The following is a 22,025-nucleotide window of genomic DNA, read 5'->3' as shown; positions in this document are numbered from 1 at the left end:
GTCATCCCCTGAGGGTTCCCAGACTGCAAGAGGGCACAGGCTGGGCTCAGGGACCCCCCCAAGTGCACAAATTTTTGTGCACCGGGCCTCTAGTTTAAAAATAAACGGCACCACTGACCTGGTGCCGAGAAACTAACACTCAGCTTCCCCCAAGTGGAACACAGGTCCCGCGACACCCCACCAAATTGCAGCCAACGCTGCCAAGACCTCATGGTGCAAAATGCAGCCCCCAGCCCAGCCCAGAAACGGTTGCTGTGGGCGCCGGGTAATGATGCCACATAGCAACGCCCAGCTTCCTTTCCCTAGCGACTAGCACCCTTTGAGTTTCTTCAGTCCAGGAACCCAACTTGCTTTATAGCCAGGTGCAAACATTTCACAGTTTAACCAAATGTTTGTGAAGCCTTTTTCCCATGCCTCATCTCATTTGATCCTCACAGAAGTCCTAGAGTAGATAAGAGATTTGATAGAATCCTATTTTCTTTTCATTAGCAAGATGCGAATAGTGATATTAAAATATTTCTTCTAATTACTTTCCTTTCAATGTGCGTGAATCTATGCATCAGGACACTAGTAGAGAATAAAAAGTCTACTCCAAGGTCACTTAGAAAATAGTGACAGAACTGAATTGAACACTAATTGTGTGGTAGGTACTGTTCTAAGGCCTTAAAACATTAATTCATCTAAGCTTTACAACACCCCCATGGGGTAGGTACTATTATCATTCTCATTACAGATAAGGAAACACTGTCCCAGCAAGGAATGTTATCTCAACAGATAGGGTGATTTTATTTAAGTCATCTCTTACGCTAATGATTGTCAAGCCCTGATAGGCTATTCTTTTGTGGTCTGAGTCTTAACAAGTTTCCCTCTCCTGTTAACCCATCTGGAATGACCCATCTGAGCTTAGCTCATATTTTTTATCCCCTCCCTACACTTAATGATTAAAGTCCTATATTCTTTCTAATTGTTCACATCAGCCTTTGTTGCTCTTGGAATCTTTAGATTTCTGTATGCTTTTGGAACTTCTGTCGGTTATTCCTCTTAAAATTTCTTTTGTTGCTACATAATTTTATATTTGTATTGATTTCAAAGACGAAGGGAGAGGGAGAGAGAGATAGAAACGTCAATGATGAGAGAGAATCATTGATCGGCTGCCTACTGCCCACCCCTTACTGGGGATGGAGCCCGCAACCCAGGCATGTGCACTGACCAGGAATCGAACCATGACCTTCTGGTTCATACCACTGAGCCATTCCGGCCGGGCACTACATAATCTTATTTACTTATACATTGCTTATTTATAAATTGTACTTATGTGTAAGTACAATTATTAATTATTAAAATAACTTAGAGACAAAATAGATTTAGCAGGAATCATGACCATTATGAATCTACTAGTGTTCAGAGCACAGATTCATGCACATTGAAAGTAAATTAATTAGAAGAAATATTTTAATATTGCTATTTGCCCTTTCTCTATAATAGAAGTGTCAACCAAATTCATGATCGACAATGACAGATGGAAACACACATGTGTGATTGGTGCCAGTGAGAGCTTTATAAGTATTGTACGTGCACGAGTCAACTTAGCCTTTTATAGATATAGAATCAACTTGCTTAATTAGACCTGCTTTCTGATGTAGCTAAACTTTTTCCAGCCCAGTGAAGGACCCCAACTTCTCTTTCAGGTAATTGTTAGCAACACAGCAGTAAATATCAACATGAAGCAGATTATTATTGTAGATCACACAGGGAGAACAAAGGGTAAAATATTGAACTGCAGCAGTGTTTAACTATATTCTGTGCAGTGAGAAAACCTGAAGTCATTTTCAAGGTCCACCATTTCTTTCTTATTTTCAGTAGGGTCAAGTTTCTAAACTTCCTAAATCTCCATTTTCTGGCTAATTAAAAGAAAATAGGATTCTGCCAACTCTCCTATCTACCTGCTCCAGGACTTCTGTGAGGATCAAATGAGATGAGGCCTGGGAAAACGCTTCACAGACATTTAGTTGAAGTGTAAAATCTTTGCACCTGGCTATAAAGCAATTCAAGTTCCTGGGCTGGAGAAACTCCAAAGAAGTTCTGATAAAACGCTAGGGAGAGGAAGTCGAGTGTTGCTACGTGACATCATTACCCGGCGCCCACAGCGACTGTTTCCAGGCTGGGCTGGGCTATGGGCCACATTTTGTGCCATGGAGTCTTGGCAGTGTTGGCTACGATTTGGTGGGGTGTCGCTCAGGGTGGTGGCAGGGCCTATGACCCACCCTGGGGGAAGCCAAGTGTTGGTTTGTCGGCGCCAGGTCTGCAGTGCTGTTTCTTTTTAAATGGCCAGTGAGCATCATGGCAGCTCCCGTGTTGAGCATCTGCCCCCTGGTGGTCAGTGTGCATCATAGCTACCAGTCGGACAGTCAGGTGGACACTTAGGCTCTTATATATATAGATACTGTCTAAATAACTGCGATAATCCATCTCCATTATTCAGAACCCCCTTTTTTTTACCTCCTTGAGATAAGGTACTCATAAATTCTGTTCCTTTTTTTAAAACTTGGAAAATTCCGTCTTTAACTCCATTTTACTGAATATGAGTATTATAAAATTTCAACATTTTTTTAAAGAAGAAACATGAAGTAGCATTTGATAACTATGGGAAGAACTAAATCAAGAGAAGTGTAGAATATGGCAGGCTAACCTTATTTCAGTCTCTATGAGATTAAATATTTTAGACAAAGTTGTATAGCAAAGGAAGAGGGAAATAAAACAGTACTTCTCTTAATATCTTTGTAGTTTCTGTGGAAAGCTAGTAACAACCATGTGGTTTAAAAATTAGCACGCAGACAAATCACTCATGTTCTCAGGAAAACTATCCCTGCAGAATGGCAGGCCATCACTGCACCTGTACTTCCAGAAGCCAAGTGACAGAAACTTTATAAAAGAGAAGGTACAACAATATAAGAAATCACTACGGATAATTTTGTTTTTTCAAAAGCACATCACTGGAATTTTAGTGCTGATCCGCTGCTGGATACAAGGGGCATAATGTGGTACATAAACTAATCCTGTGCTGCAGGAGTTGTGACCCAATAAAGATGAGGCCGTACACCAGTTACTATAATGCAGCCGAATAGAGGACTCAGAAGAAAATACGTTTAGTTCAGGCTCCTGCTATAGGGCAATACATCGATTTTGTTAGGGGAGAACATAAGTGGGCATGGATGAGAGGAAAATGTTCCAACTGTTGGCATCTCTAAGTGCTCTAAGTGCCCTATTAGGGAGATGAAGAATTGATCGGTCTGGTCAGACAGTGGGTTTATTTAGAAGGCAGTAGAAATCCTAGCCGATTTGGCTCAGGAGATAGAGCGTCAACCTGTGGACTGAAGGGTCCCAGATTCGATTCTGGTCAAGGACACCGACCTTGGTTGCAGGCTGGATCCCTGGCCCTGATCGGGCACATAAGGGAGGCAACCGACCGATAGGACTCTCATATCCATGTTTCTCTCTCTGTGTCTCTCCCTCTCACTTCCTCTCTCTCAGAAAATCAGTGGGAAAATATCCTCCGGTGAAGATTAACAACAACAACATAAAAAATAGAAGGCAGTAGAAGACAGGCTTCTGGACACCATCTAGAGGGCTGGGGATTGCACCCTCAGTCGTGGTGAACACACTAAACTGCTGGGAAAGATCCTGTATGAGGCAGACCAGCTGACGGTCTGGACAGTCAGATAGTCTATCAATTTGAATATGAAAATTGGAACTGATACTGAGAATTTAGTAAAGGTTGACATTATAATGTATAATTATTAAATTTTTAAAATTTTGTGCATCATTTCAGGAGCTGTGGGCCAAGCATTTAATTTATTGGTGACTTTTTTATTTTTAGAAGTTTGTATTACTTAACATTTTTTACTAGGAAAAATGTTTCTGTGGCCATTAGCTCTGGCATCTGAATTGGTACTGCTCTTCTGGGATCCAGAGTAGTTCCAAAGTTATCAGGCCAGAGTTTGAGGAGGAAAGCTTAACCCTTTAGCCAGCAATTTCACATGATAAACACATTTATCTTCCGTTCAGTTCTGTTTTATTTTGGGCAAGCGAGGACTTCAAATTACATACAGTTATTCCATTCTTTTCTTTGGGAGAATCAAGTTTTCGGTCAGGTTTCAACCTGCATAAACCTTCACAATTCTATTTAGATCTATTTTTATTAATACTTTTAGTTATAATTCTGCAAAAATGGTTTATGTGTGTGCTAATAGAAGCAGTCAAATGTCGGCACAATCTTAATCAGGCCAGTAACTGTGTTTTCTGGGGGTTTTCACGTCTTCAGTTTTATTTGAAAATTGTACCATGAGCAGGCATCATTGTTTCAGGGTGCCCCACCATGGTGGGAACTTATCCTAACATAGGACTTTGTTTACTTCTTCTAGGACTTTCCTCGGGGGATTCCACACCTTTAATGCAAGAAGACGTGCTGAGTGCAGACGCACGTGCTGTTGGTGAGGAAGAGTCAGCCGAAGGCAATGCTAACGACCAACCAGAAGCCCCGACACTGGCTTTGCAGTCTCTGTTCTCACTGATCCGCGGTGAGGTGGAGCAGTTGGACTCGAGAGCACTTCCCCTTTGCCTCCATCAGGTACTGGCTGAACCCTTCCTCTTCCTAAAGTCCTGGGGCCACTGTCAGCCATGACCCGAATCCAGTCCTGTAGTTGACTTCACCTCACCTGTCCTCTGTGAGCCCACGAGAAGGGACCTGGGCACATGGGTGATGGGAAATTTAATATTACTGAATAGTGGCCACTGAATGGACATGGATACTCAGTCAATAGTTCCAATAACCGCTAGCTTCTTTTACTTAGGGAATGAGGTGTTCGCAAGTTAGAGTCCATGTAGCAAGCACTTAGTGAGCACCAGATAGATGCCAAAAACAATGCCAGGGATGAGGGAAGCAAGGTTAGCTACAGGTGTAGCCTTAAGAGAGCCCCTGTGGAATAGGAGAAGCAGCTATGTGGGTAAATAATTGTGGACGTCCGAATTCAGTGTTGGCGTAGACAGGTGTTTAAGCCTAAAATGTGTGATTAATTTTGTCCCATAGGTATTAGGGACTTGCAGGATATGTAGGTTAAGCATGTCAAACTCAAAGGCTAACACAGGCCAAATAAACGAGGCATGCGGCCCACAGGCTGTGAGTTTGACATGCTTGATGTAGGCACTTTGGGAGAACAAAGTGAGAGGGTGCAGGAAGAGAGGTCACAGTGGGGAATATCGCTGGAGATTAACATAGAAAAGAGATGGGAAATGAAATTGGGTAGCTGGTGGCACTGAGGCTTTAGGGACTGGGGGTGTTTAATTAGGGTAGTGCCAGAATCAAATTTGAATTTTAGAAATATAGCTCTTCTCATGACTGGGAGGGTAAATTAGGAGATGGAGAGCCTGGAGATCCGGGGGCCTTTAGGACAGTGATGAGGGAGAGTTCTTTCTTACACAAAAGCTAATTCAGAAAAAAAAATAACATATTTATGAGCTATGTTTTATTTTCCCTTAAAATGAAAATAACTGGTACAGGGGAATGGAAAAAGCTTGGCCTTTTTCTTCATTTACTTCTGTTGCATTTAACTTTTGCAGTGAGTAGTAAGTAATTTTTGACTTTTAAAAAGTAAAATATAAAATACCTTTTGCCCCAAGGCAGGAAAATGTATCCTATATAATTAAGAGCTAATATGCTAATGGTCATGACTCCGCCACGCTGTAATGACCGATCAGCAGGAGGCTGCATGCGAAGCAGGTGCAGGTGGGAGGGGCTGCATGCGCGGTAAGGCACACACGCGTGGGCGTGGACTTGACGCTGTGTCCCTGCCTGGCACCAGCCGGGGACTTGATGCTGCATCCGGCCGGGTCTGGGTCTCTTCCCTTTTAATGTGCATGAATTTCATGCACCGGGCCACTAGTATTCTTATAAATTTATATTGCCTCCTTTGTGAACCTGAAGAATGCCTTTGAGAAAATGGGTGCTGCTTTTTGATTCCAAAACCTTCAAATTTGCCTGGTCAGTGTGGCTCAGCAGTTGAGTGTCAACCCAGGAACCAAGAGGTCACAGGTTCGATTCCCCATCAGGGCACAAGGCTAGATTGTGGGCACGGTCTCCAGTGTGGGGCATATGGGAGGCGTATTTGAAACCTTCTAACTTGCCCTAGTTGATTTGAATCTGGGCTATATATTAAGTTACATTGTTTAATCACATCTCATTTCTTGAGGTTGACAGTATAATTGTAGGTTAGGGAGGAGAGTGTCCTTGTTCTTGGGAAACCACATGCAAGTATTTAGGAGTGATGTATTTAGGAATTGCTTTGAATAATGCCAGCAACTTAAGATTTTTCCATTGGAAAAAAAAATACGTAAGAAAGAAAGCACATTTGGCAAAATGCCAACAATCAACAAATCTAGGTGAAAGATACATGGCCGTTGATTTTCCTATTCTTTGAACTCTTCTGTAGTTTCAATAAAAAAAAAAAAGAGGGGAAAGGACATTTGGAGTAGGTGGAAATAACAAATGTGGTCAGATCTTTTCAAGGAGTATATGTCACTGGGGTGCTGTTTCATTAAAGGAGAGAAAAATGCGCTTAGCAATTGGCAGGCGATCCTACAGCCGAAGCAGATCTAGTAGAAAATCACATTTTCGGCAGGAAGATGGTAATGATCATGATCAGGCCTGAAGATTAATTAATTTTTAATATCTCAAAGGAAAATTCTGCCCTCGTTCCCAGGAACATGCCAGTGAGCTGAACCCTGTAGGTTACGCTTCTGCAGTGTCTCAGCCTCGTCTCTCCTGGCAAAGGAGCTGGGCACATACAGTGCGCTTGAGAAGTACGGGCTTTGGCTCTGCCTCTGACATGCTAAGTGGCTTTAGTTCCTTCTGGGAAGTTGTAGAGCAAGTGAGATAATGCATGTAAAAGCACTTAATGTCGTGCTTGGAACACAGTAAAAGTCAAATAAATCCTAAGCATCACTCTATTCTCACTGTCACGGATTCAAAGATTGTTGTTAGAAATGAGGCCTGGATCAGCAAAGCCATGCTGAAGATGCAGCAGCTGAGCCATCAGGGCAGCAGAAGCAGCTGACGGCCCGAAGCCCAAGAAGACAAAACGTCCTCCTCCCTCCCAAGGGAGACACAAATCAGTGAGATGAGGTGACGTTATTCATTTCAGTCATTCCCAGCACCTCGCCCTGTGCCTTTCACCTGGACTCACCAGCTGTTGACATTTTACCAAATTTTTGCCCTCTCTCCCCACATATTTTCCATGGAAGCACTTTTCCCCACATCCAAACCCGGTCAGCAAGCCCTGCAGATCTACTTCAAATTATGTCCAGAATCTGATCTCCTCGTGCCTCCTCCATTGCTACCATCTCAGTACAAGACACTGTTGAAACTCATCGTATTCTTGCAGTAAACGCCTCACTGTGGAGACCTCTCTGCTTCCACTCTTACCTCCATTTAGTTTTTTCCCTCCGTACAGCAGTCACTGTGATCCAGATGAAATGTAAGTCAGATCATGTTACCCCTCTGCTCAAAGCCCTCCAGTCCTCGCTTCTCATTTAGAGTAGAAGCCAGAATTCTTACCATGGCCCATAAGGCCCTGCATGATCAGGCTACTTCCTCTTCGACCTTCATTCCTAAAACTCTCCTTCTCACTCCTTCCCAGGAGAGAGGTGGAGGGAATCTCCAGTGAACAGAGATTCTAAGATAAACCCTGAAGTTCATCCAAGTTCAATCCTAATATCTACCAAGAAGGAGAGGGTAATTAGTCAGTCCTGTGTGGAACAGATCAGCAGACTCTGAAGAGAGACTTTTATACCATTTTCCTGTTTCAGAATACTTAATGTGTCTGAATATACTGAAAGAAGATTTAGGCTCTTAGTAGAGTATTTGGGGTTATTGAAGTGAGAAGTGCATGGAAACCTATGCCCAGAAAAAAGGAAAGGTAAAGAAAAAAGTAGCTCCAGGAAAAATAAGTTTTTAGGAAAGAAAAAATAATAATAGTTTGGCCCATAAAAGGTAAGCATTAAATATTTGTCTACCCATTGCTACAGTATAACAATATGGGTTGCTGACTATGTATGAGAAAATAGTATGTGTTTGTGGGATTGAGGTAGAGGAGAATCAAGAGTCAATATTCGCCTTCTACTAAAACTGAAAAATCATGTAACAGTAAATTAAGCATAATGTTTAGAGACATAGAAGTTAAAAAAAAAAATAAGAAGAAAAAAAACAGGTAAAAGAAATCTAAGTGCTTGCCCCTGAAGGAAGAAAGGAGTAGAGAGCAAGAAGGTGGGGCTTTCTTAACACACCTTCGAGAGTTATTGACTCCTGGAACCATGTACAGTCATACTTTTGATAAAAATAAGAACTAAAGGGTGACATTTGTAATTTAAGCGTAAGGGGAGAAGAGCATCTAGGTTAAGGCAGTGACAGTGGAAACAGAGAGGGATGACTTTGAAATCTTGCAAAGGCAGAATCACTAGGGCTTGGTGCAGACAGCAAAAAGGCGTGAGGGAGGAGTCAGAGGCAACTCTAGGATGTGCAGTTTGGAGGAACGGTACGTTCCATTAATAGAAATTGGGGATTAAAGAGGGAGAGTTAACTTGGGGATGGTGATTATTTTTAAAGTGATACCATGTGGCATATCCCTAAAGGCCATTGGAAATATGACTGCGGTTACTTTAGACATTACTTTTAACTCTTGGGACTCTTAACCGACTCCATTTGAAAATTCTGGTTCTGGGGTAAGAGTAATGTTTCATACACCGACTTAGTTAACATGACGGCGGTTCGCTTTAAGGTGTGACTGAGTCTAAGCCCGGAAGTGAGAGGAGGGACATCAGTGCTGTGGTCTCCGTCCAATGAGCTTTTACTGAAAAGCATCGGACTCAGGCAGCAAGTGCCTCCCTGGGATCCTGAAGCCCCTCTGTGAGGCTCTGGCCGAGAGCTACACCTTCCTAGGTCCCTCCTTGTTGTCCTGGCAGGTAGAAGCCCGGAACCAGAACACCTTACAACTTCTACCCTCCCAAAGTGACTTTCAACTTCCCTCTTCACCTGATTCTACTCTGCAGCTTGCATTCCTGGTTCAGACTCACATTCAAACACCATTTTAAGCACTTGCTGGTTTGTGCTAGGCGTTGTGCTAAATACGCATTTGCAGTCCTACAGCAGCTCTGTCTCACAGAGTTGTAGATATTATTGTCATACTAGAGGCCCAGTGCATGAAATTTGTGTGTGTGTGGGGGGGGTCTCCTCAGCCCAGCCTGCACCCTTTCCAATCCAGGACCCCTCGAGGGATGTCCGACTGCCGGTTTAGGCCCGATGATCAGGCCATCCCTCTCACAATCCGGGACCACTGGCTCCTAACTGCTCACTTGCCTGACTGTCCCTAACTGCCCCCACTGCCAGCCTGATCACCCTTAAACGCCTCTGCCTGCCAGCCTGATTGCCCCTAACTGCCCCCCATGCCAGCCTCGTCACCCCCAACTGCTCCCCTGCTGTCCTGGTCGCCCCAACTGCCCTCCCCTGCCAGCCTGGTCACACCTCACTGCCCCCCTGCCAGCGTGGTCACCCCCAACTGCTCCCCTGCTGGCCTGGTTGCCCCTTACTGCCCCCGCTGCTGTCCTGGTCGCCCCAACTGCCCTCCCCTGCTGTCCTGGTCCCCCCCAACTGCCCCCCTGCCGGCCTGGTCACTTCCAACTGCCCCCCATGCCGGCCTGGTTGCCCCATACAGCCTGCTGTTAAGTCATTACTGTTACTGTGATGGTGTCCTGGACAATTTGCATAATCCTCTATTATTAGTATAGATTTGAGACATGAAATGACACATCCAAGATCACAGCTGGTAATGACAGAGCTGGACTACAATGCAGTCACGTTATTCACCTCTGATCCCCATGTTCTCCCCAATTTAGACACATGGGACCTCAAAGAAAAATCACACCTTCTCTTGCCCTGCTGGACTTGGCAGGTTAGGCTTTCATTGGGGAAGCACCCTGTGTATTTGTTTCTCAAGCATCCTTTCACCCGGAAAGACCTCTTGCTTTAGAGGCATGGGTTTTCATGAGTCTGTCTCCATGGTTGCTTTTGTGGTATTGGAACTGCCAGAAACCTGAAAGCTAACTGAAGCCTATGTTTCTTTAGTGCCAGGAAATGTGGGTCAGGATAGGTATGGGCTCCATCAATACTTCTTAAGCGAGAGTGATTTACACACAACTACGCCGGTGATGCACAAGTGCACAAGGCCAGAGGAGTCTCTCTGAAGAGCAGACAGCAGTCTTGATGGGCAACCATGTCTCGTGTCACGAATGGCGGGAAACCTGTGCCATGCCATAGATTTTTCACTGGGAGTGTGTGGGTGAAATGTGGTCACTGATCTCTATTGGGTGTAACGCAGGGTGAGCGGGACCTGCTAACATGCCAGCTCATGAGAACCGTATGCAGTGACATCCGTCATGTTGGCAGCTTGAAGTCGGCCATGATGGCAGGATTGACATCACAAAAATGAGCAAACATTGCCATCAGGGCTCTCCCCAACACTCTGCAGCCGATTATTAAATGTTTGGTTGCAGTATATGGAATTCTCACGTTATAGGGGAAAAATGGTTGAATATTGACAATTTGATTTGGTTCAAATTAGCATTGTAATATTATGCTATTAGAACAATGAATTGATCAAAGACATGCAGGATCTTGAAAATCAATTGTTCCTTTGTAAAGTCCTAAGAGTAGAAAATAAGTATGGAATCAAACTTCAGGTTGAACTAAATATTCACAGAAAGGTGACTCTCTATTGCTCATGGGAGAGGGTTTATGTGTATAGAATACATTTTAAGTTAGGTAAATATTTTCCTTTAAAAGCACTGTGTTTACACTGTGGGATTTGGAGAAACCACTCCTTTTCACTGTTGGTTTATTGGCTTGACAGCTAGCCTATTGCTGTTGACCTTGGCAGCTACCTAGAGCATGGAGTTGCAGCTGCAACGAGACATTGTGTTAGAAGTGTAAAATGCTAATAGGAAACATCCCAAATACGACAACAGTTTAGGCAGGCATTTCTCAAAAAATATTGTTTTATGGTTCTGTTTATAAATAAAGGTCTAAATAAAAGATCTAAGTTTTTAGAATCCAAGACTGTTTAAATTTAAAGGCGCCTTAGAATTAATATGGTAACTGACAGGCCTCACCGGGGACCAGACCCTGGCGCTCTGGACACTCCATCCAGTGCCCTTTACAGCGCTTTGTGTAGCTTCCAGGCCTCATTGCTCAACTCCGAGCACGTGGCCGCCTTTTCTGTAATCAGAACAACAAACGTGAGTGTCCCCTGAGGTGGTTTGTGAAACAGAAATGAAAGGAATGGGGTTGTGAGGTCTCATATGATGTGACATATGTCAACTTTTTAATTGACAGTAAACAAAGTCATTCTTTTACGCCCGTCATATCTTTTTAAGCCTCTGAAGTATTTTCCTCATTCTTTAGAGTTCTTATTTGTAAACTCTAATGAATCAGTGAAGTTTGTTTTGGCTGGAAATAGAATAGGAAGAATGAGTTTGTATAAAGACCAAAGAATGTCCTGTTTGCTTTGCTTGATATAAGTGACTTGAGCAGTGTGTTCTGAGCCTGCAGTCAGATTTCTCCTGAACTGGTAAATGTAGCTAAATAGTTCTCTTAGTTTGATATTATTAAAGGCTTTCAGCGTTTCAAGGTTGTGATTTCTTCCAAATTTGTCATTTCATCTGAATATTAACTTAATGTCTTGTTTTTTATTTTTAACAGATAGCAGAGTCCTATTTCCAGGAGGAGGACTGTATCCTTTTCTTAATTACAGGGAGGAATTCATAGAACTTTTAGAAAACTGTACATTTTAAAAACTTGAGTTTTACATACAAGAAAATGTATAGATATGTTATTTTTAATAAGCTTTAGTAGCATGTACCCATGGAATCACCTCAGAAAGCAAGATGTGGGGACTCTCTATACAGAAAATTCTCTAGGACTAACTCAATAAATGAGCCCTAATCTTTTTTTTTAAATATATTTTATTGATTTTTTACAGACAAGAAGGGAGAGGGATAGAGAGTTAGAAACATCGATGAGAGAGAAACATCGATCAGCTGCTTCCTGCACATCCGCAACTGGGAATGTGCCCGCAACCAAGGTATATGCCCTTGACTGGAATCGAACCTGGGACCCCTCAGTCCATAGGCCGACACTCTATCCACTGAGCCAAGCCAGTCAGGGCCCTAATCTTTTTTAAGTATATTTTTTATTAATTTCAGAGAGGAAGGAGAAAGAGATAAAGAAACATCAAGGATGAGAGAGAATCCTTGATCAGCTGCCTCCTACATGCCTCACACTGGGGATTGAGCCCGCAACCTGGGCATGTGCCCTGACTGGGAATCGAACCGTGACCTCCTGGTTCGTAGGCCGACACTCAATCATACCAGCCAGGCAGTTCTAATTTTACCAGAATCTAAGTATTTGTGTGTTTTGGGGGGTTGGGGAGTGCGGGGAGAAGGAGAAGCACATTGCTGAAAAATATAATTTAAAAATCCATTCGATTTTCTTCCTTTTGAATTAGGCAGAGTTACAAGTCAACTAGTATTTATATAATAGAGCCTGGCAAGCGTATTGCACATAGTAGATCTCGCAACTGTCACACATACATCTGCAAAGGAAAGATTTCATTTTTCATTCATAATAAACAGAATAAACGTTGTCAAGTGAGATTGTATGTTAAATTTTATATGGGAAAGATTCTTCCCTCAGTTTTCCAATTTCCCTTTTTAAAAACCACTCTTCTTTTTGAGGGATGGCCCAGTATGCACCCTCTGGAAAGGCTGTATCAGAAACATGCTTTCCGCACTCGTGCAGTTTTTCCTCCTAACCTGGTTGACTTCCACCACACCTCTGAGCAGATTGAGGGATAGGCAGTTGCCCCTGAACTCTACCAAGCCAGCTGGTAACACTGTCAGACACTCACAGTTTATCACAGTCTGTAGAAAATCCACTTGTGACGGAAATGAAGCTAGAACACTTGTTTTTTTAACTAGAGTAGAGTATGGTGTAGTGCAGGACTGACCAGCATCAACATCTCTGGGAGTTTCTTAGAAATGCAAGTTCATGGGCCTTAGAATCAGAACTGGCGATCAGACCCATGAATCTGTATTTCAGCAAATTTTTCAGATTATGTTCAGTTAAGTCAGCAGTTCTCAACTTGTGGGTCGCAACCCCTTTGGCGGTCGAACGACTCTTTCACAGGCGTCGCCTAAGACCATCCTGCTTATCAGATATTCACATGACGATTCATAACAGTAGCAACATTACAGTTATGAAGTAGCAACAAAAATAATATTATGGTTGGGTCACAACATGAGGAACTGTATTTAAAGGGCCAGAAGGTTGAGAACCACTGAGTTAAGTAAAAAAAATCCGTAGACTGTAAGTCATGGGCAGAGGAAAGCTGACTGACTTGTCCCAGCTTCTCCCTGGCCTAGATAATGACCCCTGGCATATTTTTAAGGCTACAAATAAGAAGCAGACCTCTGAGTGATCTTGGGAAGGACACAAAGCTAGACAGTGAGCGTTCCTCGTCCTTCCTCCTGGCTCAGCATCTAGGACATGGCCCAGAGGAAGGCAGGCAGTTGGGCAGCTCACCATGACCTCATGTGATGCTAACTGTTTGATGCAGATGGAGATGGCAGAAGTTTGTCAGAAAATCTGCAGAATTTCACATAATTAGGAAAATGACTGTGGCAGGTTAGTTAAATTTTTACGGAAGATTCCTATGTTTGGCTCTGTCCTCAGGCAGGTAACTCTTTGGTTTTGTGAGAGAAAAGCACTCAGTGAGAAGTCAAGGGAAATCAGAAACAGGTTGACAGGCGAGAGGGTAGCAGTTGCTCGACAGAAAGTAATTTAAGGAGAGGAAAGAGGGAAACAGATTCCAGGATTCTGTGGGAGTCCCGTTTCCAATTAAATTATATTTAATTGACGGCTAGCGATAGATTAGCAAACAGGCATTCTTGAGCATTAAAATTTTCTTTTAGTTTCTACTGTTGGCTGATAGAATAGAGCCCATGTCGCTATTGCATAATATGCTGCATTAAAATGTACCCACTTCAACACCAAGAAACCTTACTTACGTTTAAACTAAAAAATATTTAGAGTCCTCTTATTTTTTTGATAAGCTTCAAGTTTCACACTTTCTATAGGACATTATTCTTCAACTATGTGGCTAAATGTAAATAGCCTGGATTTCTATTTTCCTCAAGTCTTCTCTTCAGATGAGAAAGCAATGAAATTCATTCAGCTTGAACGACTCTATCATGAGCGATTGCTTGCCAATCTTTCTGCTGTTCAAGAACAATGGGGTGAGTACAGACCAGCAGAACATGGAATTATCAGCAGTTTAACAAGTTGCTATCTAAGAAGTTAACACATTTGACTGGGTTTTGTAAATCAGGAAAGAAATGTTTCTACACTCACGTTACTGTTGCAGAGAAAGTAGCATTTTCACCACAAGCAACGTCATTGTGAGAAAATCTCTCTTTGTATTTTGTTCTTCATATCAGTGCCACGCAGGGAACTCCTGCCACTATTTGCATTTCTTCTGGTCCCTCTGTATGTCCTACTGGCTCATTTAGTCTCCGAGATAGTATTGACTTACATTGAGAAGTAATCACTTAGCTGTGTCTAACGATATTAACTTGTGGGTTTTTGGAGAAGATAATTTTGCATGCTGACCTTTATAAGTGTGCCAGTTACCTATTTTCCCTCCTAAATATGATTTGTAATAGTCAGTGACTAACAAATATTTCAAAATTAGAAACAAAATGGAAAACTGTACAGCCACGTGCAGCCACGTCTCCAAGGAATTCAGAAAAGGGATTTAATGGTGAAGATTTTGAACGGCTTACCAAATTTTGCGCAACACATCAAGAGTAAGTATTTCAGTGTTTGGTTAGAATGAGCTTGGATTAGAATATTGAAGAACCATTGTAGCATTGAATATTTGAAATACAAGATCCATTTCTGTATTTGTTTTGTTAATGCTTTCAACTGGAGAAATTAAACTGGGTAAAATAAAATGATTAGGTTTCTTTCTCAGTTTTTATCTGTTTCTTACACCAAGCTCAGTGAAAGGTCAACTTTACAGAGGTTCAAAGTACTTTTTTATTAGAAATTTTTGTTGTTGAAAGTATTACATGTGTCCCCCTTTTTTTAACTAGAAATTTTTAAATATAACTTCTACTTTTTATCTCTTATTGGTTAAGAGATTAGGCAATTCAGATGGAAAAATTGTGTATTAGGACTGTTGGCCAATATTTGTAAATTATAGTATAAAACATATTTTTTAAAGAGTAGTCTGTTAATGGAAACAAATACAATATTTAACCAAAATAATGCAGAAGGGAAATTATATTTACCAGATAATTTTTAATTGCTTGATTTTTATCGAAGAATTGGTTCTTTAAAGCTCAATTACAGTAATAATAAAGCACTTACATATGTTTTTAATTCGTATTTTAAGACTTAGAATTCAAAAGCTGAGGGGCATGGTCATGATTAAACTGGTGCAGAATGAGTCTAGATTCGGAAGTGACAACTTATTCAACTCTCATGGTGACAGTTTCCTTGTGTTGGTCATTTTGAACCTTTGAAACCAAATATAATGGGATTTTGCACTATAACCTAATTTCTTAGCCAGTTAAATATGTTACCTTTCAACTTCCCAGAGTTTTAAATTAATGGAATTTTTAAAAGCAAATTGGAGATTTGTTTTGAAATATTCAGTACAGACACTTTCCCTGTCCTTAGCATGGAACTAGGTTTTTCCCTGCATCTCAGCATTTGTAGTTTATTTGGGAGGCTTCAGTAGTAATTGGCCTTGGAGGAGATGAACACGCTGTCGCCGCCTCTGCGCTGTGAGAGCCAGCGCTGCTGTCCGCAGTGGGAATGTTCGGTGCTAATGTCAGAAGCCTGAGGAGCTGTAACTTTTTACAGCATTTCAGTGACATTTGTTTGGAAGCATATTACCGCTGTCATTTGTGTTTAACTCTTTCTTTTCTCTCTTTTTTCCCCACAGTCCTCTTTTATCCAAATCTAAGGTAAGGGATTGTTCCTTTGGAAGTATTTAGAGGGGAAATGTTGTGTCATGCGTCTATAGTATGAACTCTTATAGGAAATAAGCGTCTTTCACCTTTCCATGTTACTGCAATCGTTTCCCCAACTGTGTCTTTTTGTCTTGTTCTGTGTTTCACTGTAGACAGCAGCTGCGGAGACGGCCCCGGGGAGGGAGAGCTTTGCGCAGTCAGCGGTGTCGGAGGGTCCCCAGGGAAGTGGAGTCGCAGCCGAGGAGCCCGGTATGTGTTGAAGGGAGAGGACCCAGAGCCGCTGCCCCTAACAGTGTTTTACAGGTGCTGCGTCCGAATTGCTCTTACATCTGAAATGCTGTGTTGACTTTTTTTAAAAATATATTTTATTGATTTATTACAGAGAGGAAGGGAGAGGGATAAAGAGTTAGAAACGTCAATGAGAGAGAAACATCGATCAGCTGCCTCCTGCACACTCCCTACTGGGGATGTGCCTGCAACCAAGGTACATGCCCTTGACCAGAATCTTTTTTTTTTTTGCACATACTTTTCCTAGACAAATAGCAAAGTGAGATTTTTTTTATATTATGTAAGTCTATTTTTTAGATATCTGGTAGTAGAAATTATAAAATCTAAATTCTTGCCCTGACCGGTTTGGCTCAGTGGATAGAGCGTCGGCCTGTGGGCTGAAGGGTCCCAGGTTCGATTCCAGGGCATGTGCCTTGGTTGCAGGCACATCCCCAGTAGGAGCTGTGCAGGAAGCAGCTAATCGATGTTTCTCTCTCATGGATATTTCTGACTCTTTATCCCTCTCCCTTCCTCTCTGTAAAAAATCAGTAAAATATATTTTTTTAAAAAAAGAAGAACTTGGTTTCCAAGGATTTAAAAAAAAAGAATTTTTTTAATCTAAATTCTTATAAAAACATAGTTATTTCCATATTTTCAGCACATGGCTGTCTGTATCTAACACAGTACGACAAGATAGTACAAAAATGCTCTGAAATAGAATTGGTTTGGGTGTGTTCAGACATTCTTTTCTGTTTAAAAACCATCAGTTATTACATAGACTTAACCAAAAATTTGTTCTGTATATCTAACTATTTAAAAGTTATTGATAACTTACCCATAGCATTGATTCCCTTCCCTTTTACATTGACTAACATGGTGTACTTCAACTTGCATATATATTTCAGAAGCATTTGTGATATATTTTGTATCACTTTGTGACTTATGTCAAAAGTTAAAGATTTTTAGAAGCTGTTTTTTACATTAGTAATGTATGTTCATCATAAAAACTTTAGGAAATAAAGATAAATGAATACATTTTAGGGTGTTTATTTTTCCTGATGTATGATTTTTAGTACTAATTTATATCCCTGGGATTTACTTTCCTGAGCCCTGATATTAAACAGCAGCATCAGGTGTTTGGACTGAGTTGCCTGAGAGAGAAAATGATAATGATGCTGCCTGCAATTCAATTCTCCTTTTTCTTTTTATAAAGTCCTTTTTCGTCCCCTACATCTCACTTTATCTCTGTTATTTTTATGAGGCAAATTAAAGATAGTGCCTTAGGTCAATCCTACTATAGTCTGTTTTTCCTGTCTCTTCTGTTCTATTTTTATATTGGAAACCAGAGTAAAATGAGCCTCAGAACAATCTCAGAGAGGGAGGAAGTCGCGACATGGCCCCTGGTTGGGCGTGGCCGTGTCTCCGCGTGGCGCACATGGGACTGCTCTCACGGCTGAGTGACTGAGTGTGGCACTGGGGACTGGTTGCGTGCCCGGCACTAGCCGAGCACTTACAGCTTGGCCTCAGCTGTGAGATGTGTTCCCAGTGGGAAAGCTGAGACATCACGTGGAAGGCACTTGCTTGATCCTTTGATTCACTCCTAGGACCTGGGCCCTCTGGTTTCTCACTAAAGGGCAGCGTGCTCTGCCAGGTCAGTGCCTGGGTGACTGAGACTCCACGGCAGACATCTCACTAGTGACCATCCTGGTGTGGGCTAAATCCGCGGCAAGAAATCTGCCCATGTCTGATGAAACAGTGTCTTTTTTTTTTTTTTTTTAAATATATTTTATTGATTTTTTACAGAGAGGAAGGGAGAGATATAGAGAGTTAGAAACATCGATGATGAGAGAAACATCGATCAGCTGCCTCCTGCACATCTGTGCCTGCAACCCAGGTACATGCCCTTGACCGGAATCGAACCTGGGACCCTTCAGTCCGCAGGCCAATGCTCTATCCACTGAGCCAAACCGGTTTTGGCGAAACAGTGTCTTTTAAAGAGAAATGTCAAATCTCCCAGAATTAGTCTCCTCAGTTTGGTTATTCTGTGAATAAATACAAAGAACTGTAAGAATATGAGAAAAAGAAATGAGAAAATACTACTTTAAATGATTTGAAGATAATACATTATTCTTGTTTTACTTCATATTCCTCATTTCTAATAATGAGAGACGTAATACAATCTAGACTTTCCTCTTTCCTTTTCTTTCTCTCTGCATTCCTTCTTCTGTAACTTGCTGTTTTTTTGTGCGGTGGTTAAAGACTGTTTCTACAGCCAGTTTCTCTTCCCTTTTTTGTTGACTAACGTAGGGTTAAGAGTTTAGAACAGTACCAGGGCCACAGTAAGAAGTCAGCGTGTTCTCACTGCTCTCATACTGCTCTTCCTCCTCCACATGCTGTCACTGCCCCCTGATAGCAGTGTTCTGTCAATGTTCTCTACATATCACTCATTGCCACTTTTCTAATTAATCTCCCATTAGTAAAGTCTTCAAGTAATTTGCATAGTATTTTATATTTTCAAAATACTTTTATGTGTATTATTTCATCTGTTCCTCTTAACAATCAATATAAGGTCTGCTGAATCATTTGAAGAAATTCGAGGAAGTGAAGTGACTTATGCAAGAACAGAACTAATTAGAACCCAAAGCCAAAACAGTTTTCTGACCCTGTGGTCCATCATTTTTATTAACTTATATTTTTATTGATTTTTAGTCATATCTTATATGTAGAAATAATGTTACCTACATTATAAGAAATGATAACAAAGTGAAGGCCTGTGAACCTAATACCCAATTAAGGACTAAATTATTGTCAACCCTGAGGGTTGGGGGAAATCCTGAACTTTAGATTTATCATTCCCTTCCCATTTTTTTAATCAGCTTTATTGACATACAATTTCCATGCAGTAAATGTACCTGTTTTAAGTGTGTAATTTGATGAGTTTTGACAAACCTGTGCACTCATGTGACTACTACCACAGGGACGATAAGAACATACATGTTTCCCCTGTATACCCAGTCCCTCCCACCTCCAGTGCCAGGCAGCCAGTACTTTTCTGTCATAGATGAGTTTTCCCTGTTTTGGAATGTAATATAAATAGGATTGCTCAGCATATGTTTTGGACAGTCACCCATATTATTGTATGCATCGTTAGTTCATTTTCATGGCTGAGCGGCATGGTTTTTTTTTCTTTTTTTACTATACCACAATTTGTTTATCCATTCACTTGTTGATAGACATTCGGATTCTTTCTAGTCTGGGGATGTTATGAATAAAACTGCTAGGATGTCACTCTGTGGATGTATGCTTTTTTTCCTCTGGGTAAATCATTGAGGCTGAAATTGCTGGGTCACAGGGAAGGCACCTGTTTAACTTCATAAGAAATTGCCAGGCAGTGTCTTAGTGTGGTTGTGCCATTTTGTACCCAGCACGCATTGTATGAGAATTTCAGCTGCTTCACATCCTTGCTGACATGGAACGTTGTCAGTCTTTTATATTTCAGTCATTTTAGCAGGTATGAAATTGTGTCATTGTGGCTTTCACTTGCTTTCCCCTGATGACTGGGCATATACATTTTTAATGTTTAACTTCTGTAGAAGATATACTAATTTATACTATTATCAACTTCCGACTTAGTTTAAGTATGTGTTTTACTCTAAAATATTTACTGTGATAATTCTCTTTTTCAAGCCTGATACCACTCAAATGTTCATGCATAATGTTAATTAATGAGATCTTCAGAACGTATAAGGCATAAGTGTTAATTCATAAATGCTTTAGGTCCCATACCATGAAATATTTGGAGGGGAGAGGTCTCTAAAGAGAACGTTGGGGAATAGGCTATGAAAGAATAACTTAAAGGCATGTACAGAGCATGTGTAGGAGCTTAGGCTAAGTCTGACTTCTCATTTTAGAGCTATCTCTTTAATTCATTGTTTATGAAGTATCTGCTGTGCACTCAGCTCTTACTCCGTTTTTATTCATCAGAGTAGGCTTTTTGTTTGTGTGTTTGGTTTTTAGTGAATGTGAAGTTAGTGCAATGAGGTGAGGGTAGCAAACTGAGCTCACTAGATTTTTGGGTTCAGAAGTGCCAATTAACAGAAATTCATGTTACTGTTAACAGAAGCATTAACAAGAATAAGTTTTATATTATAACATACTTACAGAAAATATTTTGGGTCAAACATGGGGATCAAACACGTCCCCCCCCCCCTTTTCCTGGAACACCATTAAACCATCAGACAGGGATTCTTAAAAGAGAAACCGCAGGACAAACTGGCAAGGACATAGCAGCAGATGTGACATCCAGGAAAACTGGGAGCTGGAGAGGAGATGGATGGGTGGCAACTGGCTAAGCACCAGGGAAAGCTGTGGCTACAGAGAAAGTGCTGGTTCCTGTCTGGAAGGTTAGGATTGGAAGCACTGAGGGTACCTCTGAAGTCCAGGATATAAGGCCCTAGAGTCTGGCTCAGTGGATAGAGCGCCGGCCTAGGGACTGAAGGGCCCCAGGTTCGATTCTGGCCAAGGGCACATGCCCGGGTTGTGGGCTCCAACCCCAGTAGAGGATGTGCAGGAGGCAGCCAATCAAGGATTCTCTCTCATTGGTCTCTCTCTCTCTCTCTCTCTCTCTCGCTCTCTCTCTCCCTCTCCCTCTCCCTTCTCTGAGATTAATAAAAATACATAAAAAATAAAGTCAAGGACGTAGGGTTGGACTGAAAACAGGAGGTTGGGCTGAAAGACGAGTCAAGAAGCGCTGAGACCTTTGTGTTCCCTCTGCTAAGCAGAGGCTGCGGGGCTACTTGTTGGAGAACATGACAGAAGAGTCGTGGGCTCAGGGGTCAGGCACAGCTCAAGGAAGGGCTATTACGTAGAAAATGAGGATTTAATGAAAATCTTATAGACTGAGTGGTGAGACCTGTAGCCTACTTTCTGCGTTTAGCATTTAAACGTGTGGCAGCTAAATCTCTTTTTTTCCTCTCTGGGAAATGAGCTACTAGTTTAGGAGATAAAACCTCCAGAAACCACGGTAAGGGCCTCCCAATGAATGGCCCCGCCCACTTCGCCCCACATTGAGGCCCCGACTCCCGGGGAAGGCTCCCCTTGAACCACGAGGCTGCTTGTTGTCTCGTTTAAGAAAACCTCAAATAGAAAAGATGGAGACAAAGTCAGGTAGACAAGCCAAGAGAAACTCAGAGGAAACAAAATGCAGAGAACAGACGAAAATTTTTTAAAAATGAATATTATCACAGATATTAGAGGAAATATTGTATAAATGAAAGCAAAAAGAAAATGTTTTATTAATGTTTTTTATTTATTTTAGAGAGAGAGGAAGGGAGAGGGAGAGATAGCAAAACATCCATCAGTTGCCTCCTGCACGCCCCCTACTGGGAACCAAGCCCACAAGCCGGGCATGTGCCCTGACCTGGAATCCCACTGGTGACCTTTTGGTGCACAGGACGATGCTCAACCAACTGAGCCACCCAGCCAGGCAGGATGCTGTTTTGTTGTTGTTGTTGTTGTTTTAATTTTTATTGACTTCAGAGAGGGAAGGAGGGAGAGAGAGAAACATCAATAATGAGAGAATCATCAATCGGCTGCCTCCTGCACGCCCCATACTGGGT

At 41.8% G+C, this 22,025-nt stretch overlaps 1 protein-coding gene across 1 annotated transcript in view; it reads left to right on the top strand.

The window, feature by feature from the left end:
• The window catches only part of CNST (consortin, connexin sorting protein), a 46,293-nt gene that overhangs the window by 8,116 nt on the left and 16,152 nt on the right, over positions 1–22,025 (top strand). Inside the window, exons 2-8 of the mRNA XM_015558959.1 lie at positions 4,422–4,627; positions 11,804–11,834; positions 14,311–14,397; positions 14,853–14,967; positions 16,113–16,134; positions 16,293–16,395; positions 17,669–17,682. Coding sequence (XP_015414445.1) covers positions 4,422–4,627; positions 11,804–11,834; positions 14,311–14,397; positions 14,853–14,967; positions 16,113–16,134; positions 16,293–16,395; positions 17,669–17,682 — 578 coding nt within the window. The remainder of the gene's footprint in view (positions 1–4,421; positions 4,628–11,803; positions 11,835–14,310; positions 14,398–14,852; positions 14,968–16,112; positions 16,135–16,292; positions 16,396–17,668; positions 17,683–22,025) is intronic.

Source organism: Myotis davidii, unplaced genomic scaffold, assembly GCF_000327345.1.
Source record: "Myotis davidii unplaced genomic scaffold, ASM32734v1 scaffold333, whole genome shotgun sequence".
In the NCBI taxonomy this organism is placed as follows: domain Eukaryota; kingdom Metazoa; phylum Chordata; class Mammalia; order Chiroptera; family Vespertilionidae; genus Myotis; species Myotis davidii.
This window is presented reverse-complemented; position numbering and strand designations above follow the sequence as displayed.